This window comes from Momordica charantia (genome assembly GCF_013281855.1).
Source record: "Momordica charantia cultivar OHB3-1 chromosome 4 unlocalized genomic scaffold, Mcharantia_2.0 BLBB01000004.1, whole genome shotgun sequence".
Taxonomy (NCBI): domain Eukaryota; kingdom Viridiplantae; phylum Streptophyta; class Magnoliopsida; order Cucurbitales; family Cucurbitaceae; genus Momordica; species Momordica charantia.
The window spans coordinates 20,215,100-20,228,631 of NW_028275162.1; the positions used below are offsets into that span (position 1 = coordinate 20,215,100).

At 29.9% G+C, this 13,532-nt stretch overlaps 1 protein-coding gene and 1 long non-coding RNA gene across 2 annotated transcripts; one reads left to right on the forward strand and one right to left on the reverse strand.

Annotated features, from left to right (window-relative positions):
- Positions 1-114: 114 nt before the first annotated feature.
- Positions 115-8,090, reverse strand: LOC148211994 (uncharacterized). Its single transcript, XR_015790095.1, has 3 exons — positions 7,099-8,090; positions 405-550; positions 115-328 (listed from the first exon to the last, which is right to left on the reverse strand). It is a non-coding gene; the product is annotated as an uncharacterized LOC148211994 (long non-coding RNA).
- Positions 8,091-11,082: 2,992 nt separating this feature from the next.
- On the forward strand, positions 11,083-12,997 carry LOC111020086 (protein PIN-LIKES 2). The gene is made up of 2 exons (XM_022296653.2): positions 11,083-11,242; positions 11,490-12,997. The coding sequence occupies exon 2, from the start codon at positions 11,531-11,533 to the stop codon at positions 12,890-12,892; it is 1,362 nt and encodes a 453-aa protein (XP_022152345.1). The 5' UTR covers positions 11,083-11,242; positions 11,490-11,530; the 3' UTR covers positions 12,893-12,997.
- The last annotated feature ends 535 nt before the right edge of the window (positions 12,998-13,532 follow it).

Here is a 13,532-nt window from a genome sequence, read left to right on the forward strand (position 1 = left end):
AAGTCAAAATAAATAAAAATGGACAAATTAAAAGGCAGGTTGCCAAAAAACACGTGCCTAATCGAATAAAATTTTATTTATGTCATTAAAGATATTAATGAATACATTCTACGGACTAAATCAAACTATTTTTCAAGCATGGATATCAATATGAAAATTTCTCTAGAAATAAAAAGTCTAATATTTTTTCCCTCGGTCTTAATTTGTAACGTCTGGATTAGGACCAAGATTCGGAATTCGAATTTGGCTCTAATTGCCCAAGCATTCTCGTGCGACCCGGTTGCGCTACCGTCTAGTTCTGAGTTACTTAGAAGAGCATAGACTATCCCTACAAACCATCCTCCAAGTTAAGCACACTTAATTTTGGAGCTCTTACAATTGAGTTACCGAAAAGAAAAGTGCACCTTGTTAGTATAGGTAGTAACTATCATTTCTTTTAAACTTTCTTAACCATGCTTATATGGTTTCAGGATCTGTCTCATTCAGGTGTGGTATCGATTCATTCATATGCCCCTCCTTTCTATTCAGGCGTCACGAAATCTCTACCTTGCTGTTATTAACAAGAAATCTCAATTACTCAAACTACGTAAATCCACTCTAATTACATACAAAATCAATTTGATTAAAAGTAAACATCACTTCGTCTTTGTGGTTGCAGAAAATAGCCCAAATCTCATTCTTCCACCCACATGGAATTAAAAAAAAAAGTCTACTTTTTTCCAATATTAAAACTAATGTTCCCTAAGCATGAATTAAAATATAAGATGACTTTTCAAAAAAAAAAAGATTAAAATATAAGATGAGAATAGATTATAGATAATAATGGGAAAAATGAGACGAATTAAAGAGGGATGGTCCGGCCAATTATTAGGGCAGAAAGGTCGACACAAGTCAACCAGACAACTCTTCACTTTTTTTTGTTTTGGATAATTTATGGCAGTGTCGTGTTTGGTTCGTTGATGTTTCTAGTTCGATGCATATATTTTGACTTAGTTTTTTTTTTCCCTCCCTCTTACTTATTTTGATCTTGTCCTTTGTTTCTAGACTTTTATTTTCTGTCTAGAAGGTCTATTTATTTTGTTTCTAGATTTGTAATATAAGCACGAGTATATTGTGTGTATTTGTTTTATTTAATAAAATATTTATCTTGAAATATTACTAATCAATTTTCATTTATTAGGTCATATTGTCACTTGTTTATTAGGTAGCTAGTTAAATTTTGAAAAATAAAATAAAAATTAAAACTTTGAATGTGTTATAAAAATTATGCTGGTTTTCTTTCCATTTTAGTTGCATATCTTATTCATTATTATTATTATTATTATTATTTTAAATAACCCTATGGGCCAGAAAACAAATTTGTATTTATAAAAATATTATTACCTTTTTTATTAAAAAAAATCACAAACTCTAAAGTTTTAGGGATAAATATAGATATTTTGAAAATTTGTTGACCAAAATGAATAATCTTAAAAATTTATAGATTGAAACGATATTTAAACTTTATTTTTTTAATATTACATCGCACACGAAGAGTTGAGATTTGAACCGCTATAACTCATCATATAGAGAGATATGAATACTTAATTACCATTTGAGCTATAATTAAATTGCTAGAAAGCCATTATCAACTATATGAGGGATGATTTGAACCCAGAAATTTTAACTTTGGTTGTTTAGTTTATGTCATAGCGAGCATAGCAGCGGTAGTTTATAATTTGTCATGTCCACATAATTATTATTAATAAAAATAAATAAATTAAATTTTTGTTACTACAATAAATAACAAAAGAAATTAATATCATAAATCATTTAAACCTATTTATGAAAATCTCTGTTTTAATTAAGAGTGAGAAGTGAAAGGATCAAAACTATAATAATAATTTTTTTTTTGTGTAAAAGAATTGTTATGTTCAAATATGTTTTTACTAAAATTTTAAAATAAAATAGAAAATATTTAGAATTTTACTTTCCAAAAACTCAACCAAATTATATATAAGATTATAAACTTAAAAAATTTGAATATATATGATACTAAAACTTTTGAGTGTGAGCAGTGATTGTGATATATAATAAATATGATGTTTGATTTTATAGTGATAAATTATTATGGAAAATAGAGTATTGGTTACATGCATAGTTTGAATCTTGACCAAAATGTAATTTCATAATGTAGTTAGTTATGATACATGAAAGTGACTATAGCAAGTCAAGATATTTGACCAATAATGCTACACCCAACCCCACCAATTTGTAGCCAACCAATGTTATGGTTCAAGTGGTCAAATTTTAGCGCTTTATTTTTTTAAATATTAGTGCAAGTTTTCAATGAATCATAGGTGTAGAACATTTTTTCTTTATGTTCTGAAAAAAAAAAAAAAAGAAACTTTGTCTTTATTTTCATGGTTATATGAAAGGGTATTTTAAACATGTAAAGTGAACCAAATATGTTACCATTATTTTTGGGCATTCAAAAATTAAAGTTACAAAATTGATTATTTGCTCTTTTTTTTTTTCATGTTGAGTGAAAATGATAAAATGAAAGACATTTGGGTTTGAAAAGTTTTGTCACTCTATAACTATAATTAATTATGAAGATCTTAAAAGTTGTAGAACTTAAAAATTTTTACAACTTAGTTCATGGTTCATAAATTGTAAAGTGCCCCAAGATCTTTCCATATATAATTGGTTTTCTCCCTTTATATATCTCTCTAATTATTGTTTGTTTGTTGTGTGTAGAGTACAAGCAATAGGAAAGTAACACTATCAAGCAACAATAAATATTGTATCTTGATAAAAAAAAAAATTGTTCTAAATACATTGTATCTTACACGACACGATTTCTTAGTTACAACTTACAATACAGCTGCAGACAGGTTTATTATTGTATTTTTCATTAATTGAAAGTACTATTTTTATACCACATTTATCTTTTTGTCCTTAGACCAACTTATTCTATTGACTGTGAACTTGCAAGACAATGACGTTTATTTTAAAAAGTAAGATATATTGTTCTTGATATTAGTTGGCACCTAGCTAGGATGCTTTTTGGCATGAAGTTCTCTATTTTAAATAATATCCTAAATCACACTTTGATTGATCGGCTACTTATGCTATGAATTTGGGAAAAGTAAAGTTTGAAAATTTTGAAATTAATTAAGATTTTGCCAACTTGTGCCAATTAGATCATCTGCACATGGTTAAGGAAAAGTCTCTCTAATCAATTAAAAATCCTCCTTAATTTAAGGTGCTAATTAACTTACTAATAATTTACTCATATTTTGACTATATATAAAAACTTTAAAATTATAACTTCTTGACCTTTAAAGATAAAATTAATTTTGCATTCTAAAGCATATCTGAGTTCAACAAGAAAAATTTAATTGCTCACTCTCTTATTTGTAGAGCCTGCAAAATTTTGTAAGAGAAAAATATTATAATTTTCTATTTTAAAATCATGATTCAAAATAATTTTTATTCTTAAACATTAGAAAGAAAAAACATTTTTTTATGTAACTTCTTTTCCTGCCAGAATAATTTTTAGAAACAGTTTCAAAAGAGAGAAGAGAAAATATAATATTTTATTTTCTTGGCAGGTTTTCTTCTGTATATATTTTATCAATTAATTGGTCTTGTGTTATACCTTGACTAGATGAGCATCCTCGGAGTTATTTTATTTATTTATTTATTTTGACAAATTCGATCTGATTGGGTACGATTGTCTTGCACTTAGAAGAAAATAGGAAATGAATACTCACGTTGATAATAAGTAAATTCAATTTGACAAATTTTAGAAGAAATAACTAGAAGTACATTGGCTTAAAAAAAAAAAACTACATTAACACAAAAGATATTTTATTATGTTTACATAAGTCAATACTTATTTTATTTCTACAATCCTTTTATTTGAGTTGATTTCATTTTTTGAAAAACGTTATATATATTATTTATTGATTAACTCATCAGAATATAAGATGGAGAAATATATCTGATTCAAAGATCAAAGATTTGAATTTTCACTCCATGTTTTGGCCATAGATTTTGTCTTTTTGGGCTGGGTTGTTGTTGTCCTTGTATATGTATTGTTGAACTTAAAAAAAATTAATAATATTTCAAATAATTAGATATGATAGAAAAATTTGTTTAGTAAATAGTCATAAATAATACTATTTGAATAAATATTTACTTACATTACAAATGAGAGTAAAAAGTGCACATAAACTAGTAGAATTTAGAAGATTCACATTCAATTTAGTTCCATTTTAGACCAAATAAATAATCAAATTAGTTAATAATTAATTATGAAGTCAAGATCAATTTAGAAAATTTGAATAGATAGCATAGTTTCTATTGTATATATAAATAAAGTAATTACCAATACAGTATTTCATCCCAAATATTTAGAGAGTATGTATATACACTAATGTGTCCATGAATTTTAAATTTTATTACACAAAATAGCAATTACTCAGTCTCGATACATATGCGTCGAATTTTAAATTTTAATGTAGTATTTGATAGCAAATATTTAGAGGGTATATATATTGATTTAATTTAAAATTTTATGTGTCCATGAATTTTAAAATTTTGATATTGATTTAATTTAGGGAACAGAAATGTTAAATAGACGGAAAAACTAAAATTAATACTGAAAGTTAAAAAAAAACAACCCTTCTAATAAATGAATGAAAAATAAAAATGATAAAATGGGAAGAGGAATCTAAATATAATATAAAAAGAAAATTATAAAAATAGCACAAAAAAATATGTATTTTTATATATAATAGATTTAAAATGTTAAAAAAGATAGGATAAATCCCAAACTTATATAATGAGACCAACCAAAAATCAATTTGATAAAATATTTAAAAAAAATTGTAAAAAGTAATTAATTATATTTTTATAAATACATATTTATTTTATGTTATTTATTAAAATTTTCAAGTATTTATTTTAAAAGCCCACTCAATTGATTCTTCATCTTAGCAGCCCAGCCCAGTCCAGCCCACGTTATCTAAAATTTATATATACTATCAAACAAATTTCAGACCTTGATGAAATGAAATCATTGATAACTGAATTATTTGAAAAGCATCAGACTTCACCACTATTTTCTTATATGCAAAATAGTGTAAAATTTGTTTTCCCAACTTATTTTTTCAAAACAGTTAATATTTGATAGTATATATCTAACAAATAATTTTGTCAATTAAAACTCTCAACTTTCCCCGGTTGATCAATTAAAACATTTCTTAAACTTATGTCAATTTATACCCTTCTCTAAATCTTGTTAATTAATTAAGAGTGCATGTGTGATGTTGTCATTTTATTTTATATTAAAAGAGAGGGAAAAAAACATAAGTAACAAGAAAGTTCTAATGCCCCCAACTATTAGTAAAGAAAAACGAGTGTTGGAGGAAAAATACAAAATGTCACGTGGACCAACCAACTCAGCTTGGTATCATTAAATATGTTCAACTAAGTTAACGGAGGAGACAGACTTGTACCCAGAATCGAACTAAGACTAAAACAACTCAACATTTACGGCTCATCTTTCTTTCAGACAGACTTGATCGGGGCGGTTGCAATGGCCTTATCTCCCCATCGCTAATAAAAAGAACACTCTGCCTCTTTCCTCAGCACACAATTTTGCTTCGAGAACAACTTATCTAGCTTGTGCCTTTTTTAACTTAAGCGTTTGAGTGTTTGTTTCTTTTTACAGATCCTTCTTATTTAAGGTTGTACTTCGTTAACTCATTCTAGTCCCAAACCATCACGCACTTTTAAACCCCTCATAGACTTTAGTACAACTTTATTTATATAAAATACATGAGAAATTATAATACTAAACTTAGTTGAGAATTTTTTTTTAGTACAACATATTGGGGAGGGGATTCGAACTCACAACCTTTTAGTTGGAGGTATATACCCATTACAGCTATGTTCACTTTGGTATATAGTTGAGAATTAATGTCACGGATATAGGACAACTAAATTTATATTATAAATAATAAAACAATTTCTAAACATATTTTCAAAGAAAATTAAAATTGGGCTCCTAAAATTTCACGAGATAAGTGAATTTTTAAATAGTTTAGAAAAATGTTACAATTTTGATCTTCATCAGGCATTCCATTTGAATAATCTCTGAAAAGTATTCTCCCTGTGTTCAATAGATTACAAACAAATGGATGCTTCAAATAAAGATGGCAATACTCTCGACTGAGTTTTATTTAAATTGTCGCTTTGAAGATTTATTTAACTATTTACAATTTACATTTAAGGTGTGTTTGGGAGTAATTTTGGCATGACTAAAATTAACTTTGCCATTGTCAAAATCACTTCTATTTCTATGGATCATGTTTGGAAAATTAAAAATTGATTTTAACAGAGTCTAAAATCACTTTAAATTGATTTTTAATGTATCACTTGGATGGTAATGTTGAAAAATTAATTATTCTCGAATCTCTTTTTTCAAAATCACTCATTCTAGTGTCACTCCCAAACACACCTTTATTTATTCGTTAAAACTTACTTAATGTGTTTATTTATTAGAGCTTGATTTTATTAGAATTTAATTAGATTTTGGACATTTTTAAGGCAACATATCATACAAATAAAAGGTACAAATCACTATATATATACACAGGTAAAATTTTATGAATATATTTTTTTTTGTAATCGTGAGTGTTCGGGCCCGTTTATGTGCACATTGATTAATCTCACGGGATAGCCACCGACTTTATAATATTTGGTGCCATAAAACATATAGGAAATAATTTCTAAGTTAAGTAGCCATCATGGAGTCTAACTCCCTTGAATCAAAAATTTTATGAAATTGAAAGTTGTTTGCTAAGTTCCAAAAAAGTTGATTTTCTTTAAATATAACAAGAAATAATTATTAATAATCTTATTTTAAAGATTTAAGTATCAATCAATTAAATTACATTAGTGCCAACTTGAACCTAACTAAATTAGTTAATGAATCTATCTCGGACAAAAAGAAGTCGGTTCGAATCCTTATCTCACGTGCTATATTAAAAAGAGGAAAAGAAATAAATTAAATTAATGATAAATGAGACGCAAATAGAATAATACCGTAGAGGAAAAACCAAAGTTGTAAGTTAGAACACAAGACACCTCCCAAAGCTTTAAATTTGTACACTGAGAAAGCTACCTCCTCCTTGCGCTCCTCGGGGAATTGCTTTTCAGAATTCAAAGCTGCTTCTGCTCAAATCCCTATCAAACCATACAAATTCAACAGAGAGAAGTCTTCATCAAACATCCACATGAGACTATGGACGTTAAAAAAATGAAAATGAAGAGATCAACAATACCGACCATAGGAGCGGTAAAAAGAATGAAAATGAAGAAATTAATAAGTTTGAGATGCAAAGCATAAGGAAATAGAGAAGGAGCTCCCTTCAGTCCAATACATGACAGCGACGATCGAAAGACTGCTCCTGCATCGATAGGTCAGGAGCCCATCACACAACTTTGACGTTATAGCGGTGGGAATTTTTGTGGATGATGAGCCATTGAGCTAACGAATCAGCAGCTGCGTTTTGACTCTCGAACAGTCTCGGAATGAACTGAAGAGAGCTCCTCTCGGCCCTTTTAAACGGTACTTGGTTTGATTGGGTTAATAAAATGTAAAGTTTAGAATCCAAATTACACTAACTCTTTATGGGTTTGCTTATTATGACACGACCAACGCTGCATAAAATTCTGTTGAATAATTGTTCTTCATTTTTTATTTTCTAAAGTTCATTTTCTTTTATGTCAGTTCTTTAAAATGACTTTTTAATCTAAAATTTAGAAATTTGAAAAAAAAAAGATAACAAAACAAAGAAACATGAAAGTGAGGACAGTTTTTACAAGTTTAATTTTTAAAAATATAAAATAAAAAACAAACGAATGAAAATCACAAATATACTTCTAAAATTCATTCCTAATAAGTTTAAGAACTAAATACCCCAACAATGGGTAAGAACTAAATCAAACCCTTTTGTATCCCCTTTGGGAAACTAAAGAGGAAACTAAAAGAGAAAAATAAAGAGACAGGGAGAGGGGGGTGGGAAAGGGGGAAGAGGGAGGGAGAAGTTTAAATAGGGAAACCTCAGGGGTAGATTTGGAAGTTGGAGTTCGCTTTTGGTTTGATTTGGTAAAATCTTGTAAATGTTCTGATTCATTTCTATCTTAGCTGTGAGGATAGAAAATATTTAGACGTTGATTAGGGAACACTCGTCTATCTTTACGAAAGTTCAAAAATTGACGGAGAAAAAAAAATAATAATGTTTTAGATTTCTCCCTCTTGATGGTATGCTCACCTATCCGCTCGTATTAGGATGCATTCAATGATATAATATTTTAACAATTTTTGGTTGTATATTCAAATATTGAATGAAGTAACAGGTTTTTATCTCCTAACCCTGTTTAGTTTAATTTCTTGTTTTATTTGTTTCTTATTTCTCTTAAGTATTTCTAATTTCTTTCTTTTTTATGAAATATTAGATTAGAAAATAGAGTTTAATTACTTGAAAGTTAATTCTTTTGAAAAAATAAACTATTCAAAACTATTACATCATGAGTTTTTTTTTTTTTTTTTTTTTGGTTCCTTTTAAGATAAAAGGCAATGTTTATAAACTTAGCTTTTTAGAGCAGAGAACAAAAAAAAAAAAAATATTATGAAAGTAAGGTTATACTGAAACATAGTATTTTTACAATGGAAAATTGTGTGGAGTTTAATGCACGTTAACCCTCAATTTGGAAGTTAAAAATATACTATATTTGCTTACGTACCTAGTAAATTAATTCTTAGCATTTTTATTTAAATCCTTTAGATTTGGATTCGCTCCTTTGTTAATTCGAAACCAAAACTATATTTAATTTTTTAAAATAATTTTTTTTTCAAGAAGAGTTATATGAGGAAGTTCATGTTTGAACCAGCTCTCTAGAGAATAGAGATATATTACTAATATCGACGTTCATGTTTATTTGTATTTTTGGAAAAAAGAAATCCATCAAATTTTAATTAAGTGCTCCATTTAAATCACCCAATTAATGGGATTTTTTGTTTTTTGTAAAATTGAGTCTACTCATTTTTAGTTTGTGGGTATGCCTATCTCACAATAGAAATTTAATTTGATGTGTTACATTAACTTAAACACAAACACCTACTTTAAAAATCCACTTCTCATATGTACCCTATTTTTACATATCTATAATTTTAAACACAAATTACACAAATGTAAGTGTTTGAATTTCAATCAATATTTATCTAAGAACTAAACACTTATTTTATATATATATATATATATATATATATATATAGTTAAATAATTACGGGGTGGAGAATCAAACTATCGACCTTTAATGTAATATCAAGACGTGTCTTATCCATTGGTAAATGAAATCATCCTTATACACACAAGATAGAGGGAAAAAAGAACAGAGAAAATTCTTGAGATGGCAAGGAGAGAAGATAAAATAAAAGGGACCCAATTATTGGAAATAATGATGGATTTGAGAGAAAAAGTAAGAATTTTGTGGATGCACCCAAATGTTTATTGACTTTATGAAGGTCCTCCAAATATTCTTATGTCTAGTGGATGCTTGACAAAGCCATTGATAAGCATTTAATTTTTTCCCCCAATAATGAAATTGTAAATGGAATTTGTTCAACTAATAATAATAATACATTGCTGATGTAGCTTGTGGAGGATGATTTCAGTTTGTCTCTCCAAGTTGCATCCCACCTATGCTCAATGATAATGGGCAAGAAAAATTCAAATGAAATTCCTTTTTTGTGTTGGCTAAAGTGAGGGTGAAAAGAGTTTTAAATCCCTTCTTAATTTCAACCCCCCTTTTTTTTTCCTCTCCTAATTATCTTTAATTAGATGGTGATAGTGGGATTTTAGTTTACCAATTTTTGAAATTATATCATGATTGATGATCAACAAATAATAATAAAATTTTATGTATTTTTAGGTGCCTTGATAATAATAAAGTACACGTGTATGTATGTATATGTGTGTTGGAGTGTAGGTCTTATATTAATTAAAAATGAGTAAGATTCGTGTATATAAAAAAAGATAATTATCTACTTTAGTATAAGACATTTTAGGTGAGAAAAAAAAATAGTAAAAGCCACGAGAACTTACGTCAAAAATAGATGATATCATAATATATATTTTGTGGAAATGTAGAGAGGGTTTGTTATCCTTAACAAATGATATCCGAGTAATGATCTAAACTTAGTCATGTTAGTCAGCCTTATAGTCATATGGAATTGTGGATTAATACTTAAATTAGACAAAAAAAATGTTGTGAGTGACAAACAAGTAGAGCTTGTACTAAGTATAACCAAAGTCCCACTAGAAAATGATTTCATCTTGTTCAAATCGTAATAAAAGTAGTAATTTAGTTATAATTTTTGGTACTTTGATGCTCTTTCATATGAGTTAAATTAATTATAATTTAATCGCTAATATATCTATGTTGATCATCAATAATCATTTTATTCTAATACACCCGTATATTTATTTGCAGTAATAACTACCATTTTTCCCTTACCTATATTTGCAATTATTCAACTTTTAATGGTTTTTTTTTTTTTTTTTTTGTAATTATGCTGAATTTCCAGGTGGTTAGATAAGCTGGGCTCAAGGTACAGTGGCGGAACTCTCGAGCTTGGGTCAGGCCTGATGAGATTATTTGGGCCTTTAGCCCATCTTTGACAACAAATCCAATCCCAAAATCCAGGCCTGGCCCGATAAAATCGTGAGAAATATAAAGAAGATTGACTTTAAGGATCCAAACAAATAACCAATAATAGTATAATCCAAAAGTCACATTCACATCAAAAAAGAAATGTCTCCTTGATATTAAATAATAATTTATTTATTATCAGTATTATCAAATAAATTATTTCAAATCGTCTCTTTAACATTTTATATTTTTACCTTGTATTTAGTTGAGTTAGTTAAACTTCACAACTGCAATTAATTTTAAAAAAAAGAAATATATATTAAATTTATCTTAATTTTTATAAAAAATAACTATTTTATAGAATACTACAGTACAGTCCATAGTTCTTCTGCATAAACTAAACCCAATTTTTGGTCCTAATCTTTGCTTTAATCCTCATTTATTATCAGTGGAGATAAAATCCAATTCGTCAGCGTTTTTTGCTTCAACTCTTACCTTCGACCCGATTGAAGCTTCCGGATCTTCTTCTCCAGTGAGTTCTCTCTCGAATTTCTGTTTACTTGCTTCTCTATTTCAATTGATCAGTTTCTGATGCTTCAATTACTTTCAATTTTGCTGATAAATTTCGAAAACCCCCAATTCCCCTTTCTTGGCAACTTCTTGTTCTATTTAGCTGATTAACTCTGAAATCCACTCCCATGTCCTGTTCTTATCTTCCCATCGGTTCTGCTTTCAGATTTTTATTATAAACCCTTTAATTTTTGTTTGATTTACGGCAGAAACGAACGATTGATTGTTCTAGTAGTTATACAAAATCGAGATGGGTGATTACTTCAGTGTCATAGATCGGAGTGGAGTGAGGTCTAGTAGTGAAGATCTGCTTAGTGCAATTACGCCATTGATGAAGCTTCTCTCGCTCACAGCAATAGGGCTACTTCTTTCTCACCCAAAAGTCCAAATGATTCCAAGAGCAACCCTAAGGCTCCTGAGCAAACTCGTTTTTGCCCTGTTCTTGCCCTGCCTCATCTTCACCCATCTGGGTGAGAGCATCACGCTTCAAAACATTGCTAAATGGTGGTTTATCCCTGTGAATGTTTTGATTAGTACAGGTATTGGGTGCCTTCTAGGGTTCTTAGTGGTGATTCTATGCCGCCCCCCTCCTCGGTTGATGCGGTTCACCGTTATCTCGACTGCGTTCGGCAACACCGGAAACCTCCCTCTTGCCATTGTTGGTTCTGTCTGTCATACTGCTGATAACCCCTTTGGCCAGCATTGTCACTCTAGAGGGGTTTCTTATGTTTCCTTTTGCCAGTGGGTTTCTGTTATTCTTGCTTATACTCTTGTTTATCATATGATGGAGCCTCCATTGGAGTTTTATGAGATTGTTGAGGAGGGCACTGAGATTGAAGAATTGGAACAAATTAGTGACAATGATGCTAGTAAGCCTCTCCTGATCGAAGCTGAATGGCCCGGGATTGAAGAGAAAGAAACTGAGCATTGTAAAGCACCCTTCATTGCTAGGATCTTCAAGAGCATTTCAAATGTTTCCCAGTCAACTTTTCCTGACCTTGATCACTCCAGAGAAAGTAGTACTCCTACGTACCCGGAGTCAATCAGGTGTTTGGCCGAACCAAGGGTTGTGAGGAAGATCAGAATTGTAGCTGTACAAACTCCCCTAAAGCACATTCTGCAGCCACCAACCATTGCTTCTTTGTTAGCCATCATTGTTGGGTTGGTGCCCCAAATCAGAGCATCTTTCTTCGGCCCCGATGCTCCGCTATCGTTCATCTCCGATAGTTTAGAAATCCTAGCTGCTGCAGTGGTTCCTTTTGTGATGCTTATGTTGGGTGGCATGCTTGCCGAGGGGCCTCACGAGTTGTCCACACTTGGCCTACGTACTACAATCGGCATAAGCGTTGCAAGACTCTTTGTCCTCCCTATACTGGGAATCGGGATCGTCGTATCCGCAGACAAGCTGAATTTTCTTGTTGATGGTGATCCAATGTACAAATTTGTGCTGTTGTTGCAGTATACAACACCAACTGCCATTTTGTTGGGAGCAATTGCAAGTTTGAGGGGATATGCAGTGAGGGAGGCCTCAGCTCTTCTTTTTTGGGAACATATATTTGCCCTCCTCTCCCTTTCTCTCTATCTTTTTGTTTACTTTAAGATTGTGATATAATTATGATTTTGCTACCAATTGTACAATTTGTATCAAAGGCTGTTTCCTAATCTTACTTGGCATTTATTTTGAGGCAAATAAATGACTCCTCTCTCTATTGTATCATTCTCAACATACCACTTGCGAGCGAACATTTTTATGTGAATTTGTTTATTCTAAGCTATACATAGCTTGGGAAAATCGCATTTCCACGACCAATTTTGTTTTTTAATCATTCTTCTCAAAACACAAGCTTTCTAGTCATCTAATGATATCGGCTTTTGGTGAAATTACGTATTTATCCTTCTTCTACCTCTCTTCTCTTGTCTCCTTTTTCACTTTTCTCTCTCTTCCCTGTCTTATGTTCTCTTTCTTCCCTCTCTTCTCCCTCTTTTTTCTCTCACGAATTATTTCTGCAATTTCCCATTTATCTTTAGATTTTTTTTTACAGATAGATAATCAAAGATTTCGTTGGATCCTGTATTATTTAGAAAATCCTTTCTTTTCGGTGGATCTAGTATTATTTCGAAAATTGTGGGCAATTTTAATTTGTTTTCCAAATTCCTAGTCTCTTTTATCACCAATTTCCATTGTTGGAATCCCCTTCTTCTCGGGTCTTTTAACGATTTTGTCGGTAGTCAATTCTTTTCTAAAGTGGTCA